We start from the raw sequence: 19,767 nt of genomic DNA on the forward strand, positions 1-19,767 counted from the left end.
GGTGACAACATGTGCTTTTGGGGGTATCCTCTCACGCCCACGAGATGGGTAATCGCTTCCTGGGAATTTGTGACAATCGTCTTCAAGATTAAGCATTAGGGATAGACGATGTTTGTCGGTGGATCGAAAAACATGATTTTTCTGACCGAGCTACCAAAATTTTTAATTTTTTTATCGAAGAATAATGTTGAGTGATTGAGGATCAAGAAAATAATAATCTGTCTGCAATCAGAAGTAATTATTTTCTACAGGATATATGTTAGAAATGATGAGTGAACAAGTCCAGTCGTCTATTGATTTGTTGGAGTTCACATTTCATGATTACAAAAATTGATTTTATATTTCACAGTGTGTTTATATTATTATAAGAGAACATTTTTCTGATCTGAAATTCTGAGAAGAGCGTGGACGACTGTTTGGGCATTTGGTTTTTCAGTCTCAACATCTGTAAATGAATGAACCTTTGTGGGTCTATGTCGCCAGGGTTTCAGACCTCTGGGATCTTTGTTTCTTTAGTTAGTCCATCTGAGGAGCTCAAAGCGTGTGGATGTGTCTTCCTCGTATATAATTTTAAATAAAGAAAAGTTTCAACTCAACCGGATTGATTTTTATTCAAAATCACCCATTTCCAATAGTTTTTTTTTAAAGATACAAAGAGAAGAAAAAGAGAAAAGAGACGAAAATATTCAATATATTTTCTTCAATTAAAAAAAATTATTTAGAAAAAATTTGGTTTTTCTCCTGTGTAGTGAGAAAAACATATTTTTTGACAATAATCTCACATTTTCATTCGTCCTTCACTTTTTTAAAACTTGAATTGAAGAAAGTGGATGGATGGCAGAATTATTGGAGTGGGAAATTACGAACGTGCTTGACTGCACTTGGGCAGACTATCCCACGCAGATTGGCTGGTAATTGCGCTCGAATGATCGCGTTGAATGACGCTATACTTTCTGATCCGGGATGACACCCCTGAAAAGGTCGGTGGCGCCCCTCGGATCTGTCACAATAAGGGGCACGCGACTGGTGGCCACTTGAGCTACGATGTGGGGATCAAATGAGCTTATTATGATATCTCTATCTCTCTATCTATTTACGACATTTCTCATTGAATCCAGAGATGAACCAATAAAAATATCACTTTTCATCTCCATCACTTCACTCGTTAAAGCAGTATAAACATAAGTTGAATTTTGCAATCAGAAAATATAAATAAAAATTCAGTGCCCAATAAAAAAATTATCGCCAATTTCAAACTTTTGTAATAAATTATTGGATTATGTGTAGGAATACTCAATAAAAACACATTAGTTTTATTCTTCAAAGTAAAACTCTTTAATGATCACACGCAGAAGGTATATCTTTCTCCAACGAAGTCTCTAGGACGACTAACTAAAAGTCATGAGAGTTTTCACTCTCTGGACCCATTTGACAAAAGGCCCTTGTTTCAATTTTCTTCAGCCTCTCCTTTGTGACTCACCATGAGGACTGTTTTTCTTCACGTCTCTATTTTCTAAGAAAAGCCATAAATGTCACCCTGAGTGTTTGGGTGGAAAAGAGAAAATGTTTAACTAAACTAAGAAATTAATTTTTGTATTCAGGCATGAATTCCAACATAAATAATTTATGTTTCTGAGTGCCAAACGAGAGAGACTATTATTTTTAAAAAAATTGAAGAAGGCGTTTGGTAGATCAGTTTCTTCCAGTCACCAAAGTTAGAATTCATGAGAAAAATTATCAAACTACATTGAGAGAAAAACGACAAAGTTCTCAAACAAATCTCACTTGTGCCAAGAAAATAGTTTTTTGAAAATTATCAAAAAGGGATTTTTTTTGTCGCAAAAATAGATTTATTAGTCTAAAAAAATTGGATTCTCTGTAGACGCAATAAATGTCATTTCTAGCACTACTCCTTCGTTATTCGATACTCCCATACGTATTTTGCTCCCGAAAAATCTTTGTTTAATGCGAAACAAGGGATAGTAGTTTTTCGTTTCGGCTGTCTAATAATCACAGACAACAAATGAACCCTCAAATGAAACAATAATAATGATATGATAGGAATCTTGTAACTTAGGGATAAAATATTAGTTGATAAATTTTCCTCTGTATGAGATATTTTCATCCTGAAAAGGCGCCGTCTGGTGTGAATTATCCGCCTCTTTGCCAAATATTTCGTTGCCGTCGAAAGCAGAACAATTATTCATGTCTGAGACTTTCAAATTCGAACCAAACAAATTCTTTTTTGGCAATTGTCAACTAGCGATTTTGTTGGCCCAAACAAGACATGTTTGACAACGTATTTGTTTTTCTCTCAGTGTAGTACAGGTTTATGCTACTTTAAAAACGCCCCAATAAATTTCTCAAAATATATCGCAACACTCGGGACGATCTCACACCCGCGGCCCAGTGACGACAGTCAACCGAGGGTGAAATCAATTCTCCCTTATCTACACCCGCCAGCCACACGTACCAATCGTACCACATTAATAGAATCAACCCCTCTCCCCACCACCTCCCCCCCCCTTTCCAACACCTCAGCCTTCCCCGGATCACCAAAAAACAGTGAAAATCGCAATAATAATATTTGAACAAAAAAATTAAGAATAATTCCGGGAATTGTCCTATTAAACTCGTCATTTGGTGAATGGCTGCATTCGAGGGTAGAGACGAGTGTTCGTCACTGATAAGGGATGCTCCGCCCTCATCCCCCCTTCCCCCTTGTGACGGTGTCGAGGGCTGGCCCTACGGCCGGAAATTCCCTATCGCAGGGTCAAACCGTCGGCGACAGGAGTTTATTACACTTTCCACCGGCCCCCGTTAACGACGAGAAGAATAATCATCATTCGGGGGATTAAAAGAACAACAAATCAGCGGTAAAGACACTGAGGATTAATTAGGTATCTCTACGGTGTTAATTTTGAGGGAAAAACGGTGGGGGAGAGATGTGATTAAAAAGTTGGATCGAGCTCTCGTGTTTTTCTTGAAGGGCGTGCATTTTTTTATGGATAACTGGGAGATTATTTTTTTTACAAGACTAGCGTTGATGCCCTTTTCCCTGTCAGATTCGATATTATTTTTTCAATCGCTTATGATCATTCTCAGTGGAAAAACCAATACAAATCTTATTTTTTCAGGCATGAAATCGATTACTGATGAAATTGAGAATATTATTAAATTTGTTGCGATTCCGAACAAATGGTTTTTATAGTGGGAAATTGATTGTTTATAAATTATTTAAATTATTTTATCAATCTTCTTGCAGAAGTAAACTTTCGAATTTTTTTCAGATTTTTAAAAGGTGTTCTAACGATTCAATACCGAGACTCAAATTCAGTTTCAAAAAACAGCCTCAAATGAAAGCTATGATGTTCAACTAAAAAAGTAGAAAAGCATTTCACTGAAGAAAAAAACGCCGAATGACCTGGAACTCCCTGAGTGACTAGACTCATAAGAAATAAGTAAATAAACTCATAAAAATTCATCAGTCATAATTCACCTCCTCACTTCCACTTTATTTTCCTAAAAAAAATATTCAATCACAAGTAGTAAAGTTAATCAATCCCTTAATTAATGAGGTACTCGTCATCCTAATTCTTATAAATTATTTAAACTATTTTATCAATCTTCTTCCAGAAGTAAACTTTCGAATTTTTTTCAGATTTTTAAAAGGTGTTCTAACGATTCAATACCGAGACTCAAATTCAGTTTCAAAAAACAGCCTCAAATGAAAGCTATGATGTTCAACTAAAAAAGTAGAAAAGCATTTCACTGAAGAAAAAAACGCCGAATGACCTGGAACTCCCTGAGTGACTAGACTCATAAGAAATAAGTAAATAAACTCATAAAAATTCATCAGTCATAATTCACCTCCTCACTTCCACTTTATTTTCCTAAAAAAAATATTCAATCACAAGTAGTAAAGTTAATCAATCCCTTAATTAATGAGGTACTCGTCATCCTAATTCTTATAAATTATTTAAATTATTTTATCAATCTTCTTCCAGAAGTAAACTTTCGAATTTTTTTCAGATTTTTAAAAGGTGTTCTAACGATTCAATACCGAGACTCAAATTCAGTTTCAAAAAACAGCCTCAAATGAAAGCTATGATGTTCAACTAAAAAAGTAGAAAAGCATTTCCCTGAAGAAAAAATAGCCAAATGGCCTGGAACTCCCTGAGTGACTAAACTCATAAAAAATAAGTAAATAAACTCATAAAAATTCATCAGTCATAATTCACCTCCTCACTTCCACTTTATTTTCCTAAAAAAAAAATTCAATCACAAGTAGTAAAGTTAATCAATCCCTTAATTAATGAGGTACTCGTCATCCTAATTCTAGATATTTCAGGCACACACGCGAATACAAAAAGCTCAAATGACCCAGTTAAAATTATTCGCTCAAAAATACTGTTTTTCACTAGCCAATTGATTTGCAATTTCGCCAAAGTAATCACAAGAGCTAGAAACATCACTGAAACGCGAAGAGGAGGATGAGGAGAGGCACTGTGATCATGCAGACGAGGTAGATGGCGGTGCGAGGCTCGCACTGGGACACCACTACGTACTCCTCGTTCCACTGGGAGTCGTTGCCGCTGAATGGAAGCTCCAGGACTGTTCGCTCCCAGCTGAAGAAGTTGAAGGGCAGGGAGCACTCCTGGGTGGAGTTCTGACAAGCGTGCACTGGATTCGACGTGTTGTAGTAGGTCTTCACGAGGTCAAATTTAACGCGAACGTAGTTCGGCTGCAGTTCGTTCTCGGAGTTGAAGACGAAGAAGTAGTAACCGTTAACTGGGACTCTAAAATCAGAGAAATTGATCATTTGTTCACGTGTTTTCGTAGGATGAAATGAAGAGAAGGAATCAATGCCCAAAATGTAATAACTCAGAATGGAAAGAGTAATGAGCATCAAATACAGAAATTTGAGGCGTGTGGACATTAAAAAGGTGCGTTTGAGTCAGGCGAATGTCGAATATAAAACAGTTTTAGAATAATGAGATTGGAATTAATCATTCTGAGCCTTATGAGCACGAGGTACTACATTCCAGGCTTTGAGAATATGATAATTCGGGCCCTGCGAGCGGGAAATATAGAAGTTTGAGCCGTATGAGCATCAAATCGGTCATTCTGAGTCCTATGAGCACGATGCATTACACCCCAATACTCAATTGGCAGATGTTCAAGATCTGTGAGCGTCAAATGTAAAAGTTTGAGTCCTATGAGCATTGAAAATATGAGTTTGAGTCTTATGAATGTCGAATATACAAAATTTGAGAGTTATGAGCATCAAATCGGTCATTCTGAGTCTTATGAGCACGATGCATTACACCCCAATACTCAATTGGCAGATGTTCAAGATCTGTGAACGTCAAATGTAAAAGTTTGAGTCCTATGAGCATTGAAAATATGAGTTTCAGCCTTGTGAATGTTGAATATGGAATAGTTTAACAATTGTGAGCGTTAAATTATTCATTCTGAGTCTTGTGAGCACTAGGCAGTACACTCCAGGCTTTATGAACATCAAATATGCTCGAATAATAAAAGTTCGATATTTGCAAATGTCAAATATGAAAATCAGAGTCCTATGAGATTCGGAAACCGGAGGGCGAAATTTGGAATTCGGAATTTGGACGGCGAAATATACAATTTTGAGCCGTATGAGCAGTGAAAATATAAGTTTGAGTCTTGTGAATATCGTATTAACAATAAGTTGAGAATTATGAGCACCAAATTGGTAATTCTGAGTCTTATGAGCAGCAGGTCATCACGATAAGGCTTTGGGAGCATCAAATATTGCAGCCTGAGTAGTATGAGCAATCAAATATAAGGAAACCAAGGACTCAGAGGTCAAGAATATAGCCTCTATGCAATGTGTGCCGTTGTTTTCATATGGAAATAGAGGAGAAAAGACTGTTCATTGCATCGAATTTTATTATTACCTGTACGTAACTGTGTTCGCAATAGAAGCCTTCACGTGTTCGTTCTCATACTTGGGCGTGCACTGGTGATGTGGAGTCAACGGGAGATTGAGTATTAACCCCTTGCACTCCATGAGCCGCTCCTCAGAGCTGCTGAAGGAGCTCCAGAACTCCGAATTACTTCGATCGTTCAGTGTCGATTCGTTGACAGTTCCTCTGTCTTCCGCGATTCCATCAGGATGCAAATCTTCCTGGAAGGTTTATGAACAAAATCTGGTGATTGCTCAGCAAAATGCATTACCACGTCGGAATTGAGTCCGGAAGTGCTGAAATGACAACTTTTTTTCCTTTGGGGACAATCAAGACCCATTCGAGAGGTTCCCATGAATAATTCCCAGACATTCTCACAATCTACTCTCAAAATCTATCGTCTCGTTCCACCACTTCATCGGCTACATGACTAGCGTTACCTTTTCCACTGCCAGGTCCTCCTCCTCATCGTGCCTGTTCAATTCATCAACCAGGGCTGGCGACGACAGCACCAACTGTCTCTTCCTCCTCAGCAAACCCTTCCCATCCCTTGAATTTATTTTCTTCTCATTCTTCTCTCGTTCTTTCAAATTCGCCGACAACTTCTCCAGCACTTTTCTCCCTCGATCTCCAAGACCATCAATTCGCTTGAGCACATCTTCAAGAACTTCGGAAGATGTAACCGTTGATGTTTCTGCATCTTTTGCCATTTCCTTCACTAATTTTCCTTTGGATTTTGGAGACGGAGTTGAAACTTCTAGTTTAGATCTCTCGATTTGGGTTTTCTTCGGTGGTTGAGCTGTTGTTGCTGTCGCTTTTCGACCGAATAATTTCTCAATAGTCTCGAGTTTCCACAGCAATTCGTCGGGTTGAACCAGCGGGGGCTTCTCGATGTTGGCACTTTCCCTGTAAACTCCCTCGTAATGGTGGTGAGGGTTCTCTTTCTGTTTCTTTTTCGCTACTAATGTTCGAGCGAAGAGATTCGTCAGGATTTCTCGCATCTCCTTGGCACCGAGCTCGTGACTCGTGTAGTGGTGACTGGACATCAGAGGGAGAGTATTGTTCGAGGGAGGGGCGTTTCCCTTGTGATGGAACTCAACGTCCTGGTGAGCTCTCTTCATCTTCTCGGGCTCATTGCTAGGCCCATCTTTCTGAAGAACAGCCAAATTGGTATTAAATGTGTTGTGGGGAGGGGGGGGGCGATGTTGAGAATAAAACAGATTTTCTGAACGTCGGTTGCGTGACCTATCTGGGATTACCCCCCCCTCCTCAACCCCTCCCATTATTCAATTATTTAATTGCGGTTTTCGTATTTTCATCATTTGAAATGAGACAAGCTATTGACGTTTAAATATGAAAGAAGTGAGAGTTTCTGAGAATCACTTGGACAATTGCTTAATTAACTCTAAGAAATGTTGATATTTTTTTTCTAATGTCAAGACTGTTTGTTTCCAAATGATGAATATCGGTGTCTATGAACGAATAAATTTTTACAAAATAAGAAGAGCACGTGCTGCGCAGTTGGAAGGTTCCGGGTTCAAATCCTGGTCTGGGCTATCTGTTTTTCCCCCTAAACTCACTAATTCCAGAGATATTCACGAAATAAAAATATCCGCTCAGAATAGATCTGCAATCACCACCCCCTTGCGTAATCTCTTAAAGCACTTCGTTAATCAGCTTCGTCTCGACTAAGTCTTAACATCAGATAGAAGTCAATTGACATAATCAAGAATACAAATGATATAACGCTATTTACGTTCATCATCAACAAGAAAATTCCACGAATTAATTAAAAAGTTGTAATCTGGAATTTCTGCCTGTTATCAGCGTCAATTAACATTCCGCTGCGCCAGCAATCCCAGTGCAAACTTGGAAAGTCCCTAGACAGGTGTGAGGAAAATTAATCATCATTGATAATTTTTCCCGCGAATTCTTACGTTGATGAGTGTGAGAAATTGATCTATCAATTTTTTCCTGAATTATTTTTTGAACAATAGTCTCTCGTTTGACTAGGGTGGTGCGATACGATATTCCATTTCAGGCAGGCAGAAACATGAATTATTAGAATTTAGAATTTTTATTTTATTTTCCGATTTTTCGAGATTTTTTCCGGATTTTAATTTTCTCCTTAACCTCGAAAATCTTGCACTTCTAGATTAATTAATATCGACAATACTAGACTGCCGATTGAGCACAAACTCAACCAGAATGTTTCTGTTCATATTGACTTTCGTTCAGAATTTATTTCAGATTTTAATGTTCAAAATTCAAATTATGTTTTTACTACTTTAATCAAGCGATTCACCTTTGGATTTAGGGGATATCCGGTGCCGTTAAGGAGGCCCTGTTCCTCCGCTATTTCCAGAAGCTCCTCTAATTCCTCACTGCTGTCATCTCCGATAAATGCACACTCGTGCAGGTGTTTATGACCCCGGATTATTGTCAATGATGCACCTGGCCATCTGAATAAAATAAAAATCAAAAGAAAAATCCAATTTTTAATTTAAAAAATAATGAGAAAGCAAATTAGAAAATTGGCAATATGACTTGATTGAGGGGTTTATCAATTAATTAATGAACCGATTGATTAGTCAGTTGATTGGGAGATCACTAATTAATTATTTGCTTGATAATGAATCAATAATTGCGGAATAATCAACGCGTATACTATTTCTTATTTCATTATCAATTGTTTATTTCTCAATTATCTTGGTTTGGACTGGATTTACGAAAAAAAGTCACACGATATTTTTTATGCAGAATTTTATGAGCTACAATAAAGTTTTTATGACATTTTTCGATGAACCCATTGGTTTTCGAGATATTTGCGAAATAAACTGGAAAGAATAAATTGAATTCTCGTTTAAGCTTTATTCGTTAACTGTGGATGCGCCCATTAGTTAATTTAATGTGATTAATTATCGGTGGTCACCTGACACAAGTGGAGACAGTGACACTGCTTCCCCTCAGCAAATAAAATCCCCAGTACTCCTTCATATCATCCTCAAGCACCAGATGCCTCGTCATAGACACTGGAGTCGTCTCTATTTTCATTTGTGGATCTCCATTAATTAAGTAAGCATTGAACGTCGTATTTACTTTAACGACTTGTCGCTGAGGTGATTAACGATAAAATTTGGGTATCAGTATTCGATTGTCGGGGTGTTTATTACATGCGCTATTGAGGTGTTATCATTGTTATCAGTAATTAAGTTATAATGCTGGATTATTTTGGAAATATCTCGGAAACTAGTGGGTTTGGAGTAATCAATTGAATGAGCCGATTTTTTGGTGAAATAAGGGAGCAAACGCATGGAAAAATTCAATGGAAAACCTAGCGAATTCACTAAAAAATTCAGAAGCGAAGTGGTGAAACTGTTTAAGTCGACTCATCTCCCCGTTCAGTTTTTGAGAAATATTTCCGAATCTAAGGGAGATAGCGAAATTTTTGTAATTACATTTGTTGTAGCTCTCAATCGGCTCTACAAAAAAGGTTATAACAAAAATTTTGCCATCTCCCTTAGATACCGAGATATTCATTGAAAACTCGTCAATAGTCAATTGACAATAACAAATAACATTTTTTTATGAATTTACGTTTACGGGTAAACGAGGAGAAACCTCTGGTGCCGAAGATACCTCCAGAATAATCTCAAAAATTCAATTTTCTGGGGGAAATTACCTGACACCACGTGGTGGAGATTTTCCCGTCGATGAGCCGCTGGTCGGTGGCTGCGAGGGGGTACAGCTGCTCCGAGTAGACTCTGTAGCGCAGGTAAACAGGACCTGCGACCAAGATCGCTGGGAGAAACATCCCCAGAATGCAGAGGCGAGCTAGACGCAGGGGACCCGTGCACTCTAGTTTCTTGGGGGCCCAATCCTTCGGACGACGTTTATCATCTTAAAAATCGTGAGAGTGTTCAGAATATTAATTACAAAAAATGAAAACGAAAATGAGAACTTCGTGAGTACAATTGCCTCGGTGAATTTTCCTGAAGCTCGCCCGAGAAATGAAAAAAAATTCAATAATAAATCGAATAAAAATGATTATTCAGCGATTTTCAGGAAACGTTTTCCTGTCTTTATAAAACAAATACGATCAAGCACGAGAGACTGTCGCCATTACAATGCTCTGACCCTTCTATAAAACTAAAAAAAAGTTTTCAAATTGCGCGGAATACCCCCCCCCCCTCTCACTCTCCAATTAAACAAATAAAAAAATTTTCGCTCGATGCAAATAATAAATTGTACGGAATAACAAATGCTCCGATTAAATGTCCGCAACAGCTGCATAAATTTACGCGATGGAAATGTCATTATCAGTCTTACGGATCGAAATAAATTCACCTAGCTAAACGAGTTTGCAGACTGTACTCGTAAGACGGCACAACAAACAGTGGAAAATTCCATGAAACCTGGAATCAATTTGTGGGAGTAACGCGATAATAGGATTGCCCAGGAGGATAATGCAAAAGCCCGTTGTTTGCCCGCCACTTTCAATCCCATCGCCTCGGCGAGGAGATCAATTTTTCATTGAAAAATCTCGGTCAATTCAGATACGTAAATTTGCTTTTCATCGCGAGAGGAATCATTAACAAGTGTTTTTTTTTTCCTAGTACCTAGTTGTTATCTCGCAACCGCGGGGCAGACTTTATCTTATCACAGTTAGAGGCTCCTCTTGGTCAATTATTGTAATCCAATGTCATTCCTCCGAGGCGGAGGGTCGACGCGACTAGAGCGAATTTATCATCTGGACATTTTTTTTTTAGATCAAAATATTTCCATTCGAGAGAAGATTGGGGAGAGTTTTTCGGAGGTATTCCGGGAAGTGAATTCGAAATTCAAGAATTTTTTAAACCTATTTTTACACACAATAGTTTTTTAATTATTGAAATCTCGTGTAATGATCAAATAGAATTCAGGAGGAATTTCGAAATGCTGAATTCTTCGGAATCTGAGAGAGATAGCAAAATTCTTCTCATGACCTTTTTTATGACCCTCAGTTGGCTCTACAAAAAAGGTCGCAATGAAAATTTTTCTATCTCTTTTAGATTCCGAGATATTTGTAAAAAACTAGCCAATAGTCAAAATCGAATTAACGCGGTCAACCGCTTCGCTTCCGAATTTTTTCTAATTGAATCAGTAATGTGACAATCTTGCAAAAAGTCAATTGTTTATTGTTCGTTTGTCCCGCAGACCCTTAAAATTTTCAGCTACAGAGAATTTTTTTCAATTTTTTGAAAAAAATGTGTACGATAACAATTACGAATTATTTTTTTGAAATTCGAGTCCTTCACAGCTAATTTCGTTTTGTTTGATATAAAAATTTGCGCGATTCATGTAGAATAGGCAGAAAAATTATCCTTAACAGGCCGTTGGTCGCGCCGCGTCGCTCTTCTTCCGATTTTTTAAATTACACTGCAGTAAAGCCTGAAAAAAATTGGGAAAAATTTGACATCTCATTTTGAAGTGTCTAGAAGCCCTTTCAATGAAACTATCCCCAAAAATATAATAAGTAGTTGGATTTTCAAATTTTTATTCCGAAACTCCGGGGCGTATACCGTGTATAAGGCGAATTTTCAGAAAAAGAACATGACAACTTCGAGCTTGAATATATTATTAAGGGTAACACTGGACGTAAAAGTCCAGATGACTCTTGATTTTTTTAGATTTTTCCCACATCTTTCGAATTTATCATTAGTCGATTTTTGCTGGCGCCGCTCTTACGGCGCGACCATCGGAGTGTTCAAATTTTTTAAATAATTTTTCTTTAGTATTTTGTTATCAAACACAACAGATACAACAGGATAATTAAATAATAACTTTCATCAAATTGAAATGTTAAAATGTTAGGTGTTTTAACATTTTACCATTTCAACATTTTAACATTTCAATGTAAATGTCAAAAATAATAACAGTTAAAATGTTGAAATGATAAAATGTTAAAATACTAAAATATTATGTGAAATTTGAAAAAAAATCAAGAAGAAAAAATTACCGAGCATTTCAATTGTGAGTGGGGTTGTTGCCATAATGCACCTCCTCTCCCTCCTCTCCTCAATAATTCGCGAAAAAAATATCCAACAATTTTATTATTATTCACCCAAAAAATCCATTCAACACTGATTCCATCGAATTTTCACTTCCGATTGAATAAAAACAATTGTTTTTCTGCTAATAAGACACTTCACAAGCCCTTCTCCGATTTGTTTTCTTCAACTTCAGCTTCTTCTCTTATTTACAAAATACGAGACTAAATCGACACGTGGTCGTGAATATTAACGACTCAATTACCATAATTACGAGTTGGAATTGGAATTTTTTCGTTTCAAACGATTGAAGAGGAAAACTCACGGATAATTGGAGATTGTTCTTTTGATATAAATAAATTCCTTCGTAATGACGACTGGGGGAGATGTTGCAGCGAAGATGTTGGGGACACTGAGACGATTGTAAAAATAAATTATGCGCATCGCACGGTGTCAACATACGGACTGATTGTGGGAATAATCAGGGAGTGAGGAGGAGTCTACAAAGAGTTTACATGTGTACCTAGTGGCTCGCTCGTCACGAGTATTGACAGCCTAGGCTCAATGGCTTATCGGGGATCTCTGTGGATGTCTGAAGTATTTTTTTTATCTTGTCGGTGGAAAATGAAGCAATTATCTGGGTGCTTAAACGCTTGTGAAACTTTTTGAGGATTCAGTGGGGAAATTTAATCGGTTTTATGAGGGGCTCTCGTAACTGAGGGATTATGTGTGGAACTAAAGGGTTTTGAAAATGTCAAGAGTTATTTTTTACGCGGAATTCGATGCACAAAAAAATGGACATCGTTTTATTAATCTGAAAACCTCAAAAGATATTTACAGAATGATGTAGACAATCTTTTCAATTTTGTAAATTAATTGAGAACAATAATTCATAATTTACGATTTCTTACAGGAATGGAAGTTTGTTATAAATTTTTTTCTTCACATTTTTCCATAAATGAATTAATTGGACGACCCAATAATTAATCATGAGACAAAACTTCGTGCATTCAATAATTTTTCATTCTTTAATTAAATCAACTGATAATTTTTCATTAGTTAATTTGTTAATTGAATTAATTAATTATCGTTTATTATTGATCACCAATCACTGGAGATTATTTGACAAAAATGTCCAGAAGTATTGGACACGAGAATCGATAATGACATAATTAATTGCATAATTAACATACATAATTAATTTCATAATTAACAGAATACATTAAACCTAAGGTGATTCAAGTTATCATCTCCTGTGAGATTTGTCTCTTCTGGTATCGCTCTTCGAGGATGACGACTCACCCCTTCGACGCTTGTTCAGGGGATTTCGGGGGTCGTAAATCTCGAACCAATCGTCGGCTTTTGTGCTGGCGTCCTTGGCCAATACTGGATTTTTCTCCTCGCAGTGGAGTCTGTGCATCATCCAGGAGTCGTCTGTTTCGACGTCGTCATCGTCGTCTGGTTTGTCGGAGAGAGAGCCCTCCCTGGTCTGCGACTCCATCTTTTTCGAGTGGAGTTTCGTCTTGAATCTGTTGAGCAGCTCCAGAGCGAATTTGTCGCGATCATTTCCTGGTGATGGAAATAGAATTCTTTGTTTAGAGGGTTTTGGATTCGTTTCAAAAACATCGTGAATGTTGCATTGGACTCTGAATATAATGACGAGATTTTACGGATTAAATTGAATTCATACAGCTGAAGACAAGAGGAGGATTCATACTCATCCTCTTCCGCAGGGAATGGGTCCTATATTGAAAAAAATTTAATGTTTTTTTTTTTAATCTAATGCTCAATTCAATGTTTATGAAAATGAGATGATTAAATTTTATTTGACTCTTCACATATAGCGATTAGATAGTACAGGTCAATTCGTCTAGCTGAGTCATCAGCAAAATCGTACAGATTAAATCATATTCTCTGCATAATGGAAATATTAAATTTCTTCGTGAATATCTCTGAAGAGAAGAGACTTGGGGATAAATGCCAGACATTTTTTGTGGGAATTCGAATTCTCCAGAAGAAATATTTCATGAGATTTGTCTCTGAAATATTTCCTCTCCTCTTCGGTGATATTTGCAAAGTAAGTTGCAGTAATTTAGAGCAAGTTTCACCTTTCTTTGGTATTTTGGCTTTAGCCTCCTCGTACTTCTGTTGATCGGGCATGTAGTCGTCCAGAATCTTTTTCCTTTCAACCTTTTTGGACAACTGCTCCTTCTGTTTTCGATCGTCCTCTTCTTTCGCCTTTTTTTCACTGTGAACTCCTCGTTTAAATTCTTTTATCTCCTTTCGAATCTCCGCTGCTCTTTTCTTCCGCTCGTCGTGACGCTCTTTCCCGAGGTAGTACTCGTCATCCGAGTGATCCGAGGCTTCTGCATACTTCGGCTCTGGTTTCTTGTTTTTCGATGAGTTTTTCTCCTTCAATTTGTCGAAAATTCGCTGTTTCATCTCCCTGGAACAAATGGTAAAAACGACATTGCAACTTTCACTCGTCGTTTATTTAAAAGAGACCGGGGCAAAATGAAACACCAGGAAAATACTTCTTGACACAATTCAGGCATTTTCTCTTCTTTTTTTCGGTTGAATTTAAGCGCTAAATTGCCTTGACGGGCGAACGACATTTAATAACTTTTGGAACTAAAGGTCAAATGGTCGTATTGGTTAAACGACCCTTGAGGACACTTCTTGAATTTATGGGTATTCATTCATTATTTAAAAAAAATCGATTTTAAAACATTCCGGAGACATTGAAAAATTAATGTTTTTAGTTCTTCCCGCCCACTTTTTTGCATTTTTTGAATTTCTTCTCCCTGAAATCTCGATTTTCCGCCAGTACTTGAAGAAAAAAAATGATTCGAAGTTCCCGCAGACAATAAAAAACGAAAAAAAATCTATTTTCTAGCCGATCATCCCTCTCTGATTCTTTTTTCATTTCCTTTTCATAATATGATGAAAAAAGCAGAGATTTTTCTGTTACCCGTGTGTTTTATTTTGATCACAAAAAAACACTTTCTATCTGGCTGTACCATAATTCCTCTGCATTCAATGTTGTAACTTGTGAATTACTGAAAAATATATGTCTAATAAGAATAACAATGAAATGGAATTAATCTAATTGTGAAAACGGAAATTGAAATAGAATAAAATAAAGTAGTATAAATTAATCAATGAGTCTAAAGAATAAATGACCAAATCTTACGCAGACTCCTTCCTCCCCCTGGCGATCTCCTCCTCATCCTGGGGCTCCCCATCGCTCTCCCAGTCACTGCTCCTGTCCTCTCTCCTCCTCTTGCTAGGAGGCCCCGAGGGCTCAACAGCTGGGACACTGCTCAGCCGAGGATCAGCTGAATTGTCATGCGCCGATTTTCCCCTGCCACTCAATTTCTTACTGAGGACCACTGACTCCTCCTCGTCCTCCTCAGCCTCCTCCCCGAAGGACAGCAGTTTGAAATTTTTGACTCCAGATTTCTTGGCTTTTTTCCGCTCCTTTGGGGCTTCGTCGGTGTTGGCGATCCTTGGGACGATGTCGGTGAAGGGATTGATCAGGACCTCAGTTCTCAGCACCCGCTGGGGGTACTGGGGCCTCTCGTTGCTGTCCACGAGGGCGTCCTCCAACTTCAACATGTTGTAGATCGTTTCCCCAGCGACTTTACCGAAAATCGTGTGTTTGTTCTGCAATTCTGGGGTTGCTGAGAATGTGAAGAAAAATTGAGAGCCGTTGTCGTCTTTTCCTGCGTTCGCCATGGCCAGGAGCCCTCGCCGGCAGAAACGAAGTCTCGTGTGGAACTCATCCTGAAGGATAATCGTTTGTGTTCTATTTGTGATCATTCTTTATTGTTAATTATACAAAACTATCAGGGGATGGTGGACAAAAATGAAAACATTTATCTAATTGCTATTTTGCGACGTTAACTGGCGTCAATGGGGTATTTGTATTAGTTTACTGATTTGTTTCTTTTATGAATTTTTTCAGAGCCTGATGGAGCTCAAATAATACATTTTGTAGATATTTTGATACTCATTTTTAATTTATTGTGGAAAATCTTTCTGGTACGTCTAGTTTTCGGGAACAAAAATGTTGAAGTGTTGAAAAATTTATAAAAAAATTAATTTGAACGCAATTTTTTCCAGAAAACACAAGGGGGAGATAGGTTTGAAATTGGCGTACGGTAAAGTGAGAGAAAAATTATGAAACTGGGACTTTTTCAAGAGTTTTTTCAAGAGTTTTGACTCGACCAATTGGAATGATATCGAATCCACTAGACAAATCACATTTTCATTAATTCATGGTTTTTTTATAGGAAACACAACGTCCAAATTCATTTTTTACAAAGTTTTCAAATTGTTCATTTTAGCCATTTTCAATATTTCAACATTTTTTTGCTCGAAAACTAGACGTGCTAAGAAGCTTCTTCAGAAAACGTCGCAAACGCCGCAAAATGACAATTAAATAAATGAGCACGAACGCTGCAGATTTTATTAATGAAAAGAATGAGAACCCAACTTTGCGTAATTTTTTTACATGAAAAGCGAAGTAATTTAATCATTAGCACAGTAAATAAAAAAGCTGTGATTATAAAATTTTCTATTCAGTACAAATTGTTGTTAATTATTGAATTGATTATGAATTCTGTGAATTAACCTTGAAGGGATGTCCGTAAATACTCTCTCCGCCCTCTCCAGTCCCAGTGGGATCCCCTCCCTGCACTATGAACCCCTTGACGAGTCTGTGGAATATCGTGTTGTTGTAGTATCCCTCAATGCACAGCTGGATGAAGTTTCTACATGCTTTCGGGGCTTCCTTCGTCCACAGCTCCAGGTCCAGGTCCCCCACCGACGTCTTCATCAGGACCTGGAATCATCCCAATCAACAATCATGATTATCGAACCGAAAATAAATCCCACCCCATAAAAGCGAAACCAAAAAATTAATTCAGAAAAAAATTTCACTCTTCGCATCTTTTAAACATTGAGTTATCTCCAGAACCGGTGGTTCTACGCCAAAATGTCATTCGACCTTTCTTATGCCAAATTTTATTTTCCACAAAAAATGTTTTTTCATGTTTTCCTCTAAACCCTACCGTTCTCAAGATAAACTCCCTCCAACCAAAAAAGTCCCAATTCTATTCAGGAAAATGCTCAGTAAAAATCTTCCCTTCAAACCCCAATAACTCGAGATCGGCAGAGTGAAATTTCAAAAATCAAACGTCATTCTAAACTTTTTTTCATGACCTTCAAAATGAAAAAAAAATCGTCAAAATCGTATCATGAGCTCCAAAGATATTCCACATGCATTCATACTTCACTGGCAACACCTCTCCTTCCATCGATTTGAGGTTAGAATTTTCATTTTAACCCAGAAAAATTCTCAAAAACGTTTCAAAAACTCACCTTTCCGGTGGTCGGAGGCTCCTGAATATATATATTACTCATCTCGCCCCCTCAGCTCTAATAAAAACTGATATTAACTCTAAAAACACGAAAAAAAATCTTCAAACGATTCAGACGAAATTGTTTTGCCTTGTTTATTTTCGTTGGCGGTCATGTGACCGTCACTGACGTGTGACGTAGATGTGGGAGCCACCAGTGGTGTCTACACTAACTACTCTTGGGCGGCAACCAATGGGATCCCTCGGAGGGAACCAATGATGTAGCTCAACCAATGAAATCCGTGGATTCTCTTTGATCTGATTGGTTACCGCCCAAGAATAGTTAGTGGAGAGACCACTTGATGGCTCCCACATCACGTTGCGTTTTCGCGAATTATGAACGGTGTCCAGGGGAGCGATTTTGCTCGTTTTATGTCGAGATAAAATCGTAAATTTCAACCAATGACAGTCCTGGATTGGGAATACTCAACTAGGATTGGTTAAAATTTATGATTTTATGTCGACACAAAGCGAGCAAAATCGCTCCCCAGGGGAGCGATTTACTCGTTTTATGTCGACATAAAATGAGTAAATGCTCCCCTGGGGAGCGATTTTGCTCGTTTTATGTCGAGATAAAATCGTAAATTTCAACCAATCCTAGTTGACTATTCCGAATCTAGGACTGTCATTGGTTGAAATTTACGATTTTATGTCGACATAAAATTGGAAATTTCAACCAATGACAGTCCTAGATTCGGAATACTCAACTAGGATTGGTTGTAATTTATGATTTTATGTCGACACAAAAACGAGCAAAATTGCTCCCCAGGGGAGCGATTTACTCGTTTTATGTCGACATAAAATTGTAAATTTCAACCAATGACAGTCCTGGATTCGGAATACTCAACTAGGATTGGTTAAAATTTATGATTTTATGTCGACACAAAACGAGCAAAATTGCTGCCCAGGGGAGCGATTTACTCGTTTTATGTCGACATAAAATTGTAAATTTCAACCAATGACAGTCCTAGATTCGGAATACTCAACTAGGATTGGTTGAAATTTATGATTTTATGTCGACATAAAAACGAGCAAAATTGCTCCCCAGGGGAGCGATTTACTCGTTTTATGTCGACACAAAAACGAGCAAAATCGCTCCCCAGGGGAGCATTTACTCATATTATGTCGACATAAAATTGTAAATTTCAACCAATGACAGTCCTGGATTCGGAATACTCAACTAGGATTGGTTAAAATTTATGATTTTATGTCGACATAAAACGAGCAAAATCGCTCCCCAGGGGAGCGACATAAAATTGTAAATTTCAGCCAATGACAGCCCTAGATTCGGAATACTCAACTAGGATTGGTTAAAATTTACGATTTTATGTCGACACAAAACGAGCAAAAATCGCTCCCCAGAAAAGCAGTGATCAACGACTCAAGCAGTGGTTGCCCCCACCACCAGCAACAGCTGAGTTCGCCGTTTTCATTGTTATGGTTAGAAATCTGTTGATTCGTGCCTGGCAACGAGTCATGCCGGTTTTGTAAAATTTTGTACATTGTCGCAAAAGCAGCAAAAATGGAACTCGACAAGTCGATCGCCCTTCAGAAGCAGGTGCGCGAGAATGCCGATACTCTTCGCAATGAATTCTTGGATATGAAGAATTGGGAGCAGCAGATGAAAAAGGCTGACATGGAACTGAGGGGCTCTGACCCTGATGCGAGCCAGGTAAACAGTCGATTTTATTATCTGCTGCTCTTTTCGGATTTGTTTGTACGATTGGTGGAACGTTCTGGAGGTGTTCGGGGGGCTCGTGGTCACCGGTAAATTTTGCGTCGTCAAGGGAAGATTGACAATTTTGCACAACGATGGGGAATCGTTTATTTTTTTAAACACTCATTCTATTTTTTTGCTCATCAATTTTCGTGCACAAGGGGTTATTCGTCGATTTTTCGTGGATAGAGTAGCGGTTGAAGTATTTGCGGAGGATGACGATGGGGAAGTGCAACAATACAGAGATTCAAAGATTTCAAAGATTTTTTTCTCATTTTCCAATCTCCACAAATCACGGCTGATAAATTTCTTGCAGGCACTACCTCCGATACGAAGAAAGAAGACATCCTCGAGATCGAAGTCCAAGAGCAAAGACAACGGCAGCAAATCGAAACGCATAAAGTCGTACGACTACTCTGCCTGGGACAGCTTCGACGTCGTGAGTTAAATTTCCCTGATGACGAGAAGATTTTCTGTCGTGAATTGGTGAACTAGCATAACTGCATTTTTCTTCCTCGAAAAAATGCACTTAAGGATGTTTATCAAAAATCGCAAGTAGGGGATGGTAGGGTAAAATGGACACTTTTGACTTTTTTTTAAATATTCATGACGTGTTGAATTGTTCATGAAATGAAATAATTTCATTTTTC

General features: G+C 37.9%; 2 protein-coding genes across 2 annotated transcripts in view; one reads left to right on the forward strand and one right to left on the reverse strand.

The window, feature by feature from the left end:
* The window catches only part of LOC107048097 (RNA polymerase II-associated protein 3), a 96,660-nt gene that overhangs the window by 71,400 nt on the left and 5,493 nt on the right, over nt 1-19,767 (forward strand). Inside the window, exons 2-3 of the mRNA XM_015271076.2 lie at nt 18,763-19,072; nt 19,434-19,556. Coding sequence (XP_015126562.1) covers nt 18,923-19,072; nt 19,434-19,556 — 273 coding nt within the window. The 5' untranslated portion in view covers nt 18,763-18,922. The remainder of the gene's footprint in view (nt 1-18,762; nt 19,073-19,433; nt 19,557-19,767) is intronic.
* Nucleotides 4,182-17,579, reverse strand: LOC107048100. The gene is made up of 11 exons (XM_015271081.2): nt 17,363-17,579; nt 16,614-16,823; nt 15,171-15,763; nt 14,086-14,423; nt 13,241-13,546; nt 9,631-9,851; nt 8,881-9,062; nt 8,254-8,410; nt 6,389-7,099; nt 5,940-6,169; nt 4,182-4,799 (listed from the first exon to the last, which is right to left on the reverse strand). Exons 1-11 carry the CDS (start codon nt 17,402-17,404, stop codon nt 4,472-4,474), a joined length of 3,318 nt encoding a protein of 1,105 aa, XP_015126567.1. The 5' UTR covers nt 17,405-17,579; the 3' UTR covers nt 4,182-4,471.

The sequence above is a fragment of the Diachasma alloeum genome, unplaced genomic scaffold (genome assembly GCF_001412515.2).
Source record: "Diachasma alloeum isolate Michigan unplaced genomic scaffold, Dall2.0 Dall_scaffold_00185, whole genome shotgun sequence".
Classification (NCBI taxonomy): domain Eukaryota; kingdom Metazoa; phylum Arthropoda; class Insecta; order Hymenoptera; family Braconidae; genus Diachasma; species Diachasma alloeum.